At 42.7% G+C, this 15,021-nt stretch overlaps 1 protein-coding gene across 6 annotated transcripts in view; it reads right to left on the minus strand.

The window, feature by feature from the left end:
• CELSR1 (cadherin EGF LAG seven-pass G-type receptor 1) overlaps window positions 1-15,021 on the minus strand; it is a 176,637-nt gene that overhangs the window by 33,565 nt on the left and 128,051 nt on the right. For 4 of the 6 annotated variants that reach the window (XM_056339968.1, XM_056339965.1, XM_056339966.1 and 1 more), the window contains exons 9-21: window positions 14,486-14,652; window positions 13,908-14,093; window positions 13,463-13,576; window positions 12,959-13,133; window positions 12,079-12,220; window positions 10,692-10,812; window positions 9,259-9,442; window positions 8,339-8,440; window positions 7,342-7,436; window positions 6,828-7,037; window positions 3,931-4,114; window positions 1,530-1,673; window positions 149-350 (exon numbers count right to left, since the gene is read on the minus strand). In XM_056339968.1, the coding sequence (XP_056195943.1) occupies window positions 149-350; window positions 1,530-1,673; window positions 3,931-4,114; window positions 6,828-7,037; window positions 7,342-7,436; window positions 8,339-8,440; window positions 9,259-9,442; window positions 10,692-10,812; window positions 12,079-12,220; window positions 12,959-13,133; window positions 13,463-13,576; window positions 13,908-14,093; window positions 14,486-14,652 (2,026 nt within the window). The remainder of the gene's footprint in view (window positions 1-148; window positions 351-1,529; window positions 1,674-3,930; window positions 4,115-6,827; window positions 7,038-7,341; window positions 7,437-8,338; window positions 8,441-9,258; window positions 9,443-10,691; window positions 10,813-12,078; window positions 12,221-12,958; window positions 13,134-13,462; window positions 13,577-13,907; window positions 14,094-14,485; window positions 14,653-15,021) is intronic. The other 2 variants (XM_056339969.1, XM_056339967.1) reach the window with 1 other exon arrangement.

Genomic DNA, 15,021 nt, shown 5'->3' on the forward strand with positions numbered 1-15,021 from the left:
CCCATGGTGTCCCAGAGAGACAGTACCGTAGTGACAACTGCGGCACAGATGACATTTGGTCAGTATAAAAGCAGTTTTGTCTCCCCCGCACACTCAGAGCAAGTGGAAGAAGGGATCTGCGCAATTCACAAACAAGTCTGAAACTTACCTCAAGCTCCTTCGGTCAGGATCGTAGTTTTCAGGCAGGAGGTGTCCCAGGGATCGGTATATAATGACCATGGCAACAGTATGATGTGTTGAATCATCTGGGTGTCGCTTCTTTCTCTTTGCAAAAGCACTCTCAGGGCTTAGTGCATCACTGCTCACCTTAGAGGATAATTTTTGATTTGAAGGCTTCATTGTAGGCACTGCTACGGAATTAACAGAAATGTTAAATCCTTTCACACAGCTTTGGAGCTACCATTTAAACTGGTAGTTTTGCTTTGCAAAGACAGAGAGATGCTACTGTTGTTATTACTCTAGGCTGACAGCACTGAGCATGCTCCTAATGTGATATTTGATATTATTAATAACATTTTAGCACATTCCATAGTTGTATAGCTGATAATCAAATAACCATTGAACCATGAATGGCCATGTAGTCTAGCTAGAAAATAAGCCATTGCTAGGTTAGAAGATCTCTAAGGATATAAATAATCTGTGCATGATTTAAGGAGAACACTAAAACAATATGCATGGTATTAAATTGCATGTAACTTTATATATGGCAAAACTATTGTTATGCATATACCACTTGGTCATAGGGGACTTCTCCCTGCTAATTCTGTCACATAATGAGCTTTCAATTTTGGCACTATCTCTTAAAATTCACATTCCTTTTTTTCTTACAGAAAAGACACAAGTCATATAAGCAGATGCCCTGTTTCTGAGGAAAAAAGTCATGAAGTTGTATTAGCTTATTGTTATTTTCACAAGTATTACTATTTCCCCATTCAGAGGATATTCAGCCATGGTATGTGTATAATTATCGCACTTTGAGTTATCCTCTCTCTCTTCATTTGTCCAAGGTAACTTGTGATTCCTCTCAGCGGTCTCAAGGTACTTCAGAGACACTGGGAAGCAGGTACTTCCCCCTGCGTTCTCCCGCATCACCCATCTTCCTGCGCAGCTCAAGACCTTTCCTGTGCTGTCTAGTGTTTGCGTTTCTCCATCTCTCACACTGTCTTCTTCCATCTCTGCAGAGACTGGGGGAAGACGGCTGTGGGGCTGCGGGCTCTGGGTGGCTGTCCCATCCCATCCTGGTGGGAACAGAGGCAGAGCATTTCTCCCGCTTTGACAGGGCTGTTTAAGGGGCTGCAAGTGAGACCTGACAGACAGGTACAGCCAGTTAAGCAGCCCCCCATGCTCCCATTGTTGCCAGCAGGCAAATGCCTCAGAAGTATGCACAGCTGCTCCATCCCTAAATAATGTTCGCTTGTGTAGATGGTCACCCCACTCTCACTCTAGCACCATTCTGCTCCACAAGGATCAATCATGCTTCTTGGGAGCTAGTCAAAATTGCCCTTGTAACGGCAACAGAAGGGTTTTACCTTTCCTGTCTGAAGGTCTGAACAAAGTATCAGGGAAGACAACAGATGACTCCAGATCTTTTGGATAATCTTCTTTAATCTCATGAAATCGTGGTATTCTAGCTCCCGTGAAATTAGACTTGTCAAAGATGTCAACAGCAATAACTGGGGGGAAAAAAAATTTCCCACAAAATTAACTTCAATGCTTTCAAACGTGATATTGCAACACAATGAAACATGATCGAAAGGTTAAAATATCTGCACAATGCAGAGAAGAAATTTAAACTTGAAAACACAAAGTCAAATCTAATTTCTCTCAGTTAATACCTTAAATGGCAGCTAAAAGCTTACGTGTCATCATTATTGTACATTTATCAAATTATAAATTCATTTTGCAGTGGAAAGGAATTCACAAGACAATATCTCATACTAGGAAAACACTACTGCAAACACTGGAAATACAGAAGTGGCATGTTTCAATTGCAGACTTGCTTCTTGTAGGGAAGGCTAAATCTTGCTGCTTCACAAATATACTTCTACATCTGTTAAATTGCAAAGTCAGCTAAGCAGAGAAAATAACCTGGATTTTACCCTGGACTACTCCTCAGTCCTCCAGTTCTCCTTCCTCTACATTAGCAATTCCTCTCTGGCTCACCCCATCAGCTCTGCCTGTTGTACAACTGCCAAAATATTTAAAAGGAGCTGAGTTGGCTTGAGCTTTCCCGTTTAAGAGAAGTCATTGAGTGCCAATTTACATATTCTAATAAAAGTGAAAAGCTGGAAGTCCTGGGGGTAATGCTACAGTTAAAGCTGTGATCCACTGCAAGTTTCTATATGAAGAAAAATCCAAGCTAAGATCTGCAAATTCCTATTTCTTTCCTAGTCTCTAAATAACTCCCAGATGAACCATTAGAAAAGTACATTAACACCATGTTCACCTGGAAAAACTGTTCAAAAGAAAACAGACCCCTTTCAGGCCAGAGCTGCCTCCTCCCTCCCAAGCTCAAGCCTTTATACTCAGGAAGAGCTGGTCAAAAAAAATCATGATTTACAACCTGCAAGAAATTCTGGGTTTTGTTTTCATCTCGGTTCAGTGGGGTTAAAATGCCGAGTGTGAAGATAAAAATATTTTAATTCTGATAGTCTTGAATCAAAAGAAAATATTTCAGTTTTGGTTTATTAAACAGAAATCAAGGTGTTTCAGTTTGGCTTAGTTAACCATTGTCTGTCCCCTCCCGGAGTTGATGCGGGATGTTATAAAATTTGTAGCTTGACTGTCTCATGCCTTTGCTTTTTATGCCCCTGTGAATGTGGACGTGAAGCACTCTCGGGACGAGGTTTGTATACAAACGTAAATTCACTCCTTATACCCACGGGTGCAGTTGAGAAAATAAGACAAGCTTTTGGGCACGTAAGCCCTCCTTCACGTCTGAAATAAAAGCAGCAGCTTGAAAAGCTAAATACAAGTTCAGGCTGATAATTTAGACCACCTCTGAAGGCAGCAATACTGCTTGGGAGGGACCTCTGATGGTCACCCAACTCAGTCGCACCTCCTGCTCAGAGCAGGACTATCACCAGCACCCGATCAGCTCTGCCTGCTGGTACCTGGGGAGAAAGTGAAATAGAGAGGGCAGGGGAGAAAACGGGGAAGAAGGCTGACCAGGTTGTGGTTGTTGCGCTTCACTTGCACGTGTACTACAGGGACACCTGTGAAGTACATCACGGTCCTGCAAGTGCGGAGGCTGCTATTTGCTTGTCAGAGGAGGCCTTTACTGTGACAGGCGGGGAAAGTGTCTTGGTACATCTGATGTTTCCCTCTCGTTTTAGACCCATTCTGGATATGTTGGACCCTAAGGATTTTGCTCTGATGATGGGGTCTGCAAGGCTGGGAGGTTGTTTGAAGGCTTGGATGGGTGATTCTGAGAAAATAGCTCTCAGCACAAGAATTTTTATAGATGATTTTCTGCATAGGTTCCAGGCTACAAAGCCACGTGCAAGTCAGAAGTGCACGATCAACAGTAGGGTATTTTTTATACTGCAGTAACTCTTCAGGTGGTGGTGGTGTAATTCTTTCAAAACCATGATCTGCTATGTAGGTAGTCTCAAAAGGCATTATCTTTACTTACAAACTTTGTCCTTCCTGCCAGCTGTACGCTACTGTGGCTGCAACAAAATGCCACACAGAGCAGTGGCACAGCTCAGAGGGAAAACAGATCAGACACCTACCTCCCAGGAGGCCACCATGGCAACTGAGAGATACGGATCAAGGCTCAACTGACTTGAAATGAAGGCACCGATTAGATTAGAAAATCCAAGTATGTTGTTTCTCAGTGGGCACTACTAAAACAAATACCTAGCACCCCTGTTCAGCACATTTTGAAAGCACCAATACAAAATGGCAGTTTTCAACACAGATACTCACTCATGTTAGTGGCAACAATGACAAAGGGTCTCATGTAGGTTTTTTTCATGTTCTGGGCCACATTGTTGAAATATTCCTCATAGTGCCTGAGCAGGTGAGCGGTGCCACCCTCTGTTCGCTGAATTTGCTCCCAGTGCTCCTTGTTGCTGGGGTCCAGTAGAGCACTACCCACTTTGATAATATTCTGAGAAACAAAAGTACAAGCCCAAATTATGAAGCAAACAAAGCGTTGGGTTTCAAGTGAGGTATAGTGAAAATGATTGGCATTACTGCCTCAGGTGAGTGTATAATGAAATATTTTAATGCAGGCATGTTCTACTGCAGCCGTATGAAAATATGCACACCAGTTACTCACCCTGAGGTTTTTTGTTACATAAAGCAAATCCCTCCAAACTTTTTATGAGCAAAGTAAGCCAAAATTGGAGTCTGTAAGAGAACTGCCTACTTTCTTTCCCCTTTATGACAGGAAACCTAGCAAGAAAATGCAGAAGGAAAACCTAATCATGTTTTCTTTGTCTTGGAGAGATGAGAGACAAGAAAAGCAGAGCCCTTGGTATGTACACTGAAGAACTCCTCCAGAGAAATCAAAGTAATGTGATATGTTAAAAATCAAAAGAAAGCCATAGATAGTAATACCACTTTCTCTTTTACCTTGATTTTATTTTTTACTTCGTTGATTCCTGGATAACTAGGGCAACTTACACGGTGAAAAATGACAAGACTGAATATTAACTTGCACATACAAACTTGAAAATACGTAAGAAAACTTAAATCATGTTGTTCTCCCCGCATTTTTATGTTGCTTACAAATGCTGTTAAAAAGGAAGTTCTACCTCTCGACCTGCCCCTTCTGCCCCATCTTACAAGAATATGCAAAGGGACCCTCAGGGTGAGTCGAAGATGACCCCAATAGAGAGTGTTCAATGGCTTAAATGGGAACTATGAAGTTTTTAATCTTGGTGTACATCTGAACTAACTACATTGTTGTGTCAAAACCTAATTCCTAACCAAGGTAAAATCTGCATTAATGATGATTGGAATTAATCACCTCAAGCTCTAAAATAGCCAAGGTAAATACTTAGGCTTCATTTAGAAGCACATGTGGAAGATGCTATATTCTCTAAGTATTTTCTGAGGCTGCAAGTGTGTATCTGAGATAAGAGGCTGCCAGCATGACTACCTTTATATTGGGTGAGAAGCAAGCACTACATGGTTCCCCAGGAATGCAGGACACATGCTGTACTTGGTACCAGACCTCCTCAGTGTTGGTGAATGTTATTTATGTTTTTTTATTATCTGTTTTTCAGGCTTTACCTGAGACTATAAAAAGAAAAATACTTCCTTCTTCCCTTGTGCTCCCTCACCCCCGGATGTTACCTCCTTTTTTCTCATAAGCTTTACTGATAAGTTTTCAAAGCCCTGACCTATTCAAAAACATTTAGGGAGTTCTAAAAAAAAAAATCGTCTGTATGAGTTTCAGTGCCAAGTGCAGAGAATAATAAATGAAAGCAGAGGTTTCCAAACCATTTTTTCCTTATTGTTCTTGTTTCTACTTAAAGAAAACATGCTAAAAATGAAGTTCCTTCTCAAGATCTTAATGGGGAAATTCATTCACTCCACAGCCTGCAGGAGTTTGAAGTTTCAAGTGAGACACAGTTTGTCAGCAGTCTCTCCTTAGGAAAGGAAAAACTGAATGTCTTAAAATCTGGTCTATTTAAAATGTTAAATGTTTCAAAAGTTCTCTGCTGCTTTCTGTTGACTGAAAAGCACAAGACACTTAGGAATTTTCTCATCCAAATTTCCTCCTGCTCCCACCTCCCCAGGTACATCCTCTCCTGGTGGAGCTTGGCCTTGCACAGGGTCTTCAGGTTTACCCCAAAGTCTGCCTGACCTGGCTGGTCTTCTTGGAGTACTGTGAGCAGTGAACTGGGTGTAGCACACCTTCAAAGGGAGCCAGACCACCTTTGGCCAGCACAGAGGCCAGTCTTGGCCCAAGGAGGGTCGGTCCAGCATCCCTAATGCTGGTGCCTGAGCCCTGGGCTCTGCTAGCAGAGGTACAGAAGGATGTTTTAGCTTAGACTCTGTGCTGTGTCATGGTCTGGATCTTGGAAATAGTATTGGCAAGCATGGACAGCAGTACCCTGCAGCACACATGGCAATGAGGAGAACTCTATGAGCTCATGGCTCATTCAACCTTCATATTTTCAGACACAGAAAACTCTCAACTTTCTCCACATCTCACATTCTTCCACCACAACACGTTTCCCACAGACAAGGAGGGTGCTACAGTTTGTTCTCTAGACCCGGTCAGGTTTTTGGTAATAACTAGGTCTTTCATGGATGCTCTGACTAGCAGAAGCCCTCTGGCACACATTTTCATATGTGCCTGCATCACTTATATCAATATGGTATGGAATGGCTTTCAATGCACCAACTCTTTAATAAAGATGACTCAAGTGTCTCCAAACTGAATTATAAGAAACCTTCAGTCAGTAACTGGCTCAAGAGTTAGTTCACTGCACATTTAAATGAAAATGATCACATTAGGCAGGTTTTCCAACAAAACCGAGTATGGTACACAAAGCTGTTTTATCTGGGAAAAACACATCGGCTTGGTTGGTTTTTTCATTTGGGGAATTTTGCTTTTGGCTGTTCTTATGATGATATTTATAACAGCACTTACTATGATATTTGTATTACACACACTTATGTGTGCATACACACATGCGTAACCAATTTCCATTCTAAATTGAGAAGACTGACTCATTAGTGAAACAGATAAAGGAATTACATGATATTTGGTCCACCATGGTCAAAGAAAAATTTAATTAACCATTCCCATAAAACTTTTAAGGGGAACTGTAAAGGCTCAGCATAGTATATAGTATCTCTCTTACCTCATTGAATTCCACATCCCTTGTAGCTGCCAAATCAAACCCTTGCTGCTGACTCTCATATTGAAGGACCCGGATCATCATCTGGTAAGCTGTCCTCACATCATTGCCATACAAGCTGTGTGTGTATTTGGTGGCATTCTGCAGCGCTCTCACAATCCGTATGGTTTTGTCTCCATCCAACTTGGTCTCATTGTGGTGCAACTTCTCATTCTGAGTCAGAGACAAGGAGGAAGAAAAAACCCGATGATATATCTTTATTTTTTTCATTCTACTTAGATAGACAACCATCATTTAGGGATTTCTGGCACAAAGGAGTTGTTCAATCAAAATGGTGTTTGTCTTGAGAAAGAACAGGACAACTCAATGGAAAATGTAACAGAGCCAGAAATGCACAAGGGTCCTGATGGGAAATGAGGAGGTTCAAGGACTCAGTCAAAAAATGGAGTGCAGGGATATCAAACTGAACTGATGATAATTTACAAAATAAAGGCAAACTCGAGAAAACAGAGCTTACCATGATTTTTAGATCCACAAAAGTGCTGGTGGTGCAGTTGAAAAGCTCAGGAGGCAGCCAGCCCTTCTCAATGTTACAATGGCGAACTGCATTTCCTGAAGGAAACAAAGTATTAATGGTAAATAATGTTCTGAATTATGCTGGGTAAATCTTCATAGATTTCAAATATCCTAGACTTTCAGATTGCCTACATTTTCAAGTTTCTTAGAGCTACGCACATATTTCACTTTCCAAACTGCGGATCCCTGTCTGAGAAATGTTGAAGACTACTAATCTTCGTGAATCATTTTCCTCAGGCATTAGAGTAGCCTCACAGCAGAGTTGCTAGGCCAGAAATGAGACAGAGGTTTCATTTCCCATAGAACAGCCTTTGAAAAAGACTCTGTGAACTCTGTTTTCAAAAATCTGATAAATGTTTTCAGGGACATGCATGCAAGCAGGTTATCATTTGCTTGCTGTACAAAACAATACATTTTTCAGCCATCTGACTTACGGGTTAGAGAAAAGGTGTTGGGTGAAAAACACGAGTTCTGTTGTAATGCTTAGCTTTATTAGCCTGCAACACTAGTAAAACAATCATCATGTTAATGATCTTCCTCATTTTATCTTTGCTCAGAGGAGCTGTACCGCTAAAGAACAAGTACAAGTCATTAGAAACTAAGTGTTACATGTACAAGAATTGCCTGATTAAACAGAAAACAGAAAACTGGGCTGTGCTTTTTTGACAATACAGATACAGAATTTCTGTTCTTTATATGTGTTTATCTGGTGCACTTTTGTATTTATTTATTGCTACTCCTCCAAATATATTTTAACAGTTCTTTAGTTTCACCTAGCTAAACTGTTCTGCTGCGATATGCATGAGCTATACTGTAATCTCTGGACCCAAAGAATTAATGCAATTCCCTATGTACACAATCTTTTGCTCTTTCCCACCCCGCCCCCCTTCAAACAGGCAGGTAGATAAAGTAGTTAATGTTTTACCCAGGAAACTTACCCACTGATCCCTTAGGGCATGGCACAGCGGCTGGCTGGCCAAACTTGGTCTGTGGCCACCAAATACCAGCCTCAAAAGCTTTGGGACAGCCATTATAAATTACTGAAAGCAGAAAAAGAAATTATGCAATTTTTACGACAAGATAAAAATCACAACAAGGAGATATTGCAACCTGCTTAAAGGACTTTCCTGTAATTCCCAAGCCCTGTCAGGATACCTGTCCTCTGCAGTGCATTCCAAGCTGTAACCCATCAGCTGCTCCTTATCCAGCAGTGTGGGCAGACAGGTACAGGCAGAGGAAAGCTCATGATGATTATGGGGCTCCGGGTTTTGGCTCTGCTTATCTCCGCCTGCTCCTTTATTGTGGTAAAACATTTCTCCGTCATTTCACCCACACACTGTGGTGAGGTGGCTGCTGCAGCAGCTTTGCGCTGATCACAGAAGGAAGGCGGGTGGGTAGGAGGAAAGGCAGGATGGGCAAGACGAGGCCGAGGGCACTGGGTGCAAGGCACAGCCTCTGTGGGCAGAAGTTGTGGGGGATCTCGCCAACCTCTTCAGCACAGCAATACTATGCCGCACTGGCACCTGAACTCAGGTTTCAAGTAAAATTGGGATTATTGTTTTGCTGTCCCCCCTCCAAGCTTGCTAATCTCCATTTGATGACAATTAAAGAAATATCAGCTTTCTTTCTTCTTCCCTGGCCCCCTCGCGTCACACTAGCACAGACTTAGGAGGAGGGGTGCATATTTAGGCTGATACAGCTCCCATTGCTCCTGCTAGAGCCACCCACTGGGCTGACATGTGCCCCAGGATGCAGCTGCATGCCCACTGCTGTGCAGCCCCCATCTGCCCACTGCTATCAGCTCTGATCCTGCAACTACAGCCCGGTTGATCAGCAGCACTTGCTGGACAGGAGGTACCTTCACAGCCCTTCGTGGTAACTTCAGCAAACGGGTTGTCGCAGCGGTTGCACTGCCGCCCTATGACGCCAGGTTTGCAAGGACACTGTCCTGTCTCCATGTCACAGGCGCGTGTGTGGGAGCCGGATGGGAAGCAGTCACAGGGGTAGCAGGTGTCACTGCTCTGGGGCCTGTAGTAATTTGCCTAGAAAAAAAAAACCGATGAGACACGAGGTACTTGATTTATATTCCAAGTTGCTTGCGTTTCTGAAATGATGCTCTAGCAGCACGTGCATCATAAAAGGGCTAATTTTGCAAAGCGCGGGATAATAACGATACTAACAGAAAATGTAATAGCTATGGGAAGTGTGCTGTGTTAGCCCAGGCAACGCAGAGAGGCAGAGCTGAGTGCTGGGGGCACGGCTGGGCTGCCCTGTGCCACAGAGACCTGAGGTTTGGACCACCATTTACGGTGGGAGCAGAGGGCCCATGTTACTCCTCAAGTACTTGCTGTCAGTGCCCAGCAAACGCATTCTTGGAGGATCTGCAGTTTCTCTGCTTTGCAATTCCACTCTTGTATGGCATGAACAAGCCAGTAAGGAAACTTCTTGCACCATCCATTTGTTTCACGTACAAGGTGGAGAGGAACCAATGATCATGTATTCAAATCGCATCTGTAAATGCTTTTGATCTGAGGCGTTACATGATTACACAAGAGCATGGTGCTGGCACCCCACTGACTCGATTTAATGCAACAGTTGCTGTGTGTCCTGCTGGGATTTCGGAAAGGAGCACAGGGCCAGATTCACTGCTGCCGGTCTGCACAGGCCCAGCTCCTCTGATGTCATTCAAGCCTGTTGTAAAACCTACTGTGAGAAGTTCTTTGTAAAACCTTCAGGAGGGAGGTGCCTCCCCTCCCATGTCCCCTGTCTGTCCCTGCCTGTCCACAGCAAATTCTTAAACTCAGCAGAGCCGGCACTGAGGAAAAAGCACTTAGCCTCTCATATTATTTATCTCTCTCCAGCTGCTAGGCCTTTTGCTGGCCTTTGCACAGGGGAGAGCTTCACCCAGCTGGCCCGAACTCTTTCATGGCTATTACTCACTTGTGATGCACAAAACACCACTGGTACTCCTCTGCACCCTGGTCTGATCTCCCCTGATAAACCAGGCTGCACTTCAGAGAGATCAGGGCCAGGCTTTTGTCCTCTAGTTTTGCTTTCCAAAGAAAAATAAGATAAGAGCTGCACAGTATGATTTTGTCAAGGGTGGTGCCAGCAAAACGTTTCAGGTAAAGATTAACTACACTGTGCATATATATATATATATATATATGAATGATACAAAGCACAACTCTGTGTACTTTGTCTCAGATACTCACTTGTAGTAGTTATCAGTGGTATAGGTACTTTCTCAACTAAAGAAATTTTGACTTAAGAATGGTTTCTTTTGCTTACCTTGCAGTGGCATTCTCCATTGGTCTTATTGCAATCAGAATCAAACCCTTTACTAGTCTCACAATTACAAGGGCCACAGATGGGATTTCCCCACCAGCCTCTAGGGCAAGGCAGGTCGATCCTATAAAAGAAAATAAAATTAAAAGAAAGTATTTTAAAGCTTCCGCTTAAAAAGTGGGATGAAAGAGCTTTGGGCCAAATCTGCACTCAACTCCATAAGCTTATAGAGTGTAACGTATCTTACTGCAGCAGCCAGCAATCAATATGTATATAAATACATATATACATACTGTAATAAAAGAAAATAAAGAATATCAGTGCTATAAAACCCTAGAGGGAATTCTTCCCTAAATGTTTTCAAGACCAGCTCCTCTTTATAAGGAGTATACATCTGTACAAGCAAATAAAGTGCTTTTTCCTCTGGGAGAGGACGATGGGGCCCACACCGCCTAGTAGAAACAGTCGTGCCCCCACCAGCCCCTCATTTTAGGAAAGTTTGCTGTCTGTTCTAAAGACCACGCCAAATTTTGTTTATGGTAACTGCCAGGTTTGTACCTTTATGCTTTATAACACAAAAAACCACAATGCTGCACTTGACATGATGTCAGCAGATAATGACAAGGGGCAATGTCTCTGTGTTGCCAATCCAGAGGAATGAAAGATGAATCTGGCAACAGCACAGCCAACATTTGCAGGCCCACACAACAAAAGGTGGAGGAAGAAGCTTGCAGTTTTCAAAGGGAAGGAAACATCACATGAGCTATTCCTAAATGGGCAGACAAACGCACTTCATTTGCACATCATGAATGGCCCATATTACAGTAAACCAAAGCGCCGTCTCTGGGGTAAGACTGATTGCTGAATGCTTATCTGAGACCAGGCAGCCAGCGACGAGGGAATCGGCACGTTTCTCCTATACAGCAATGGGACATAGGCCTCCCAGACTGTCCAGAAGAGATGGCTTTTTGCCAGCCCAGGGTCTGGACCCAAACTGCAAAGCCATTTGATCTGGCTACAGGCCACCTAACTGGGGGCACTGTTGTGTGTATGGGCTGGGGCAGCTGAAGGAGAGACACAGAGCAAACTCAGGCCAAGCCCACTGCAAGGTACAGGTCAGCTGCAGTGCAGTGTAACACACACAATTGGTTGAGTCCCTGAACTGCTATTGAAGAAAAGCGGCCCCTGAGTATATGGAAGTTTGCCTGGTCTCTGGAAAGAGAGCTCAGGAGTGCCAAAGGGCAGGGAGCCTGCAAATACCATCCACTATGAACACTCAAATCATAGCAGGAAAGCTAACTGAAGCAGAAAAGGGAGTGGGAGGACTGCTGCCTTAGGAGAAGAGCTACCTGGAAGGACCAAGAAGCCAAGAACAGAAAAATTCTCTTACTTGCTCTCGCAGTACTGTCCATAGTAGCTTTGTCCACATTCACAGGTGTAGCCATGGGATGAGCTAGGTTTGTGCACACATGTGGAGACATGCTCACATGGGTTCAAGTTACATACATCAACACAGTCTCTTCCAAAGTACCCTGGGGAGACAAGGTCGTAAAATTACAGCAACCATTATAATTTATGATTTTCATGTCTCCAAAAGACCATCTATTTTAAGCTTATACACTAATAACACATCTTCAATAACCAGTAGATTCCCCCTGAGATACTGTCAGAAATAAGGTTCTCTTTTTCCCTCTCAGCAAAAAAGATTGTGGGCTGTTCTTTTCAACAGTCTGTTAACATGCTTGGGGCACCCTTGTGCCTTTAGTTCCCAGTTTTATATTCAGGGCATGTGTTAACAAATAGTTTTGTATTCTCTCCCTGCATGTATGGGAGGTGACTGTGCTGGGTGCTGACAGCATGTGCTGGCTACATGCACCAAAACAGAGAAAACATTCTAAGTATCTCAATTAGGATGCAGGGTGTGAGACTGAAATTCAACAGCAGAAAAGGCTGGGAAAGAAGAAGAAAAAAAGAAAAAGAGAACAGACAAAAAAAGAAAAGGGGAGGTGGCCGGAAAAACCCTTTGGACCAGAGACTGTCTTTCTGTTTGGTTGATATGTTGCCTAAAACAAATGATCCTTAGTCCACAATTGCAGTTTCAAGGGTGCTACAGTAAGACTGAGAGACAATACTGATAGGAAAAGGAAGAATCAGAAGATGAGCACTTTGCAAGCAGGCTGCTGCCGCTGCCGCCACTGCTGCTCTTCTGATGAGAACATAAAGATGTGATCCAGCTCCTGGATGAGTGGATGGGACGATCACTGAGTTACCTGGGTCACAGACACAGGAATAGCTGTCCCAGTCGTCACTGCAGTAGCTGTGTTGGGGACATGGGTTGGAATCACAGGGGTTATCCACTTCGCAACCCTCCTTCACATTGATCTTGATAGCCTGCTTCATGTTGAGTGTAGCTGTATTTGTAGATGTCTCTCCCATTCTTACTCCCTGTTGACAAAAGAAAATTATTTTTAAATTAGAGTTTTCATTCAGAATACAGCACTATGTGTTTCACTACTTCTGTTAATCCATGAGTCTGCATTTTAAGGAAACATCACCTGATGAGCCAAATCAGATTTTTTTTTTTTAAATGTTGCTCCCCTGTGAGACCAGATTTGTACTTGGGAAAATGGGCTGACTTCAATATTTTGATTCTTAAGATATTTTGACGGAGGTAATGGAAATATCTGGGGATAGATGAAAAAGAAACCCCCACATTTTCACATGTGTATTTTCTTAAAAGTTCAAAGTTTGCTGCTAAACTTTTCATTTCATACCTGCATACAGCCATAAAATCCCTGCTGAACAGAGACTTGGTCTCCAGAGACACCTCCCACAATGATGCTTTTCATTTTCAGTCCAGGCAGTTGATTTCCAATCTGCACAGTGCTCTGTTGAGGAAAAGTCAGTAAGAAGCACCGTCATCCTCTGTGACACAGATAGCCTATTTTCGGTAGTGATGGAGTCAAGCAGTAGCTGACAGTAGATTACAGAAAAAAAATATCAAAGCAGTGAGGAGCTAGACATCTGAATGTAACATTTTTACAGACTTGTTCATAAGAAATCTCATTATTTGGCTTAAAAAATTAATATAACTTCATTAGGCACAAATCACCGCAGAACATGGTTCACAGCTTAAGGATTAGTCCACAACCTTTTATCCTATTTTCTCCTAAAAACATTTCTGTAGTGCCTAATGGCAAAGTTGTGAAGCTGCCTTACCTGGTACATCCCATAGTCCAAGGACATGACAGCGAGGTACTTGATGTCTTTACCATCTTTAGCACTCTTCAGTTCTATTAATAAATGATGCCATTCCCCATCACTGACTCGTGACTGGCTCATCTTCAAACTAGCAACCTGGCTCAGGCCACTGTACACCTCAAATTGCACATAGTTGTTCAGTATCTGTTGAAAAAAATAATTTCTGTTTTTTGCTACACATTTGTATTTGATGTGGAAGGGGGCAGACGGCAAGACAATAATGTTGCAATAACTCCTTGCATAACTTTGGACATTCAGACACTAGCTTATCCTACCGACAAAAACCCCCAAAACAATCAAGAGACACATTTTTTGCATCTATATTAATGCACACTACCTGTTTAAAAAAATAATCTTAAACCAATGAATCTGAATTTTACAATCATCTATATCTTTCTAAAAGGTTGAAGAAATCATTTGTATTTACTGATGTGCATTTAGCTAGGTGGATGAAGCTATGTAGTTCACGTGGCCGTATCCACTGATAGGGCAGAATTTCTCAATTCTTTTCTCACCAAAAGCAGTCACATTTTCACCTGAATGTTGATCTTGGATGCAGTCCCAGCATTGGCTTGCATTAACATGCCATTGACTTTCCGGGTTCTGAACATCAGCCCAATGTACCATGGCACAGAGATGGTAATGTCAAGGTCACTCCAAATGATAATGCTTTCACCACTGAAACGCTGAGGAGAAGGCATTCCTGTAAATCAAAAGACAGGACAGAAACAGTTGATACCCTTCAGGCCAAAGGTTAAGAGGAGAAATGACACTATGTTGCAGTGATGGCACAAGGTAGCTAGTCCCTCTTCCACTGAGCTATTTTTACATCTACATATATCTACTATGGAGTAAGAGCCAGTCTAGTGGAGCTACTATGAAGCAGCTGATAATACCGTAAATTCACAACCTACCCTTGTTGCGGGGTAGGCACTTTGTCTCAGTGTCTGCACTCAAAGGCAGAACCTCCACACTGCTATGGCGTTACACATGTGAAGGATCACAGAATCACAAAATGGTCAGGGTTGGAAGGGACATCTGGAGATCATCTAGTGCAATATCCTGCTAAAAC

The sequence above is a fragment of the Falco biarmicus genome, chromosome 5 (genome assembly GCF_023638135.1).
Source record: "Falco biarmicus isolate bFalBia1 chromosome 5, bFalBia1.pri, whole genome shotgun sequence".
Taxonomy (NCBI): domain Eukaryota; kingdom Metazoa; phylum Chordata; class Aves; order Falconiformes; family Falconidae; genus Falco; species Falco biarmicus.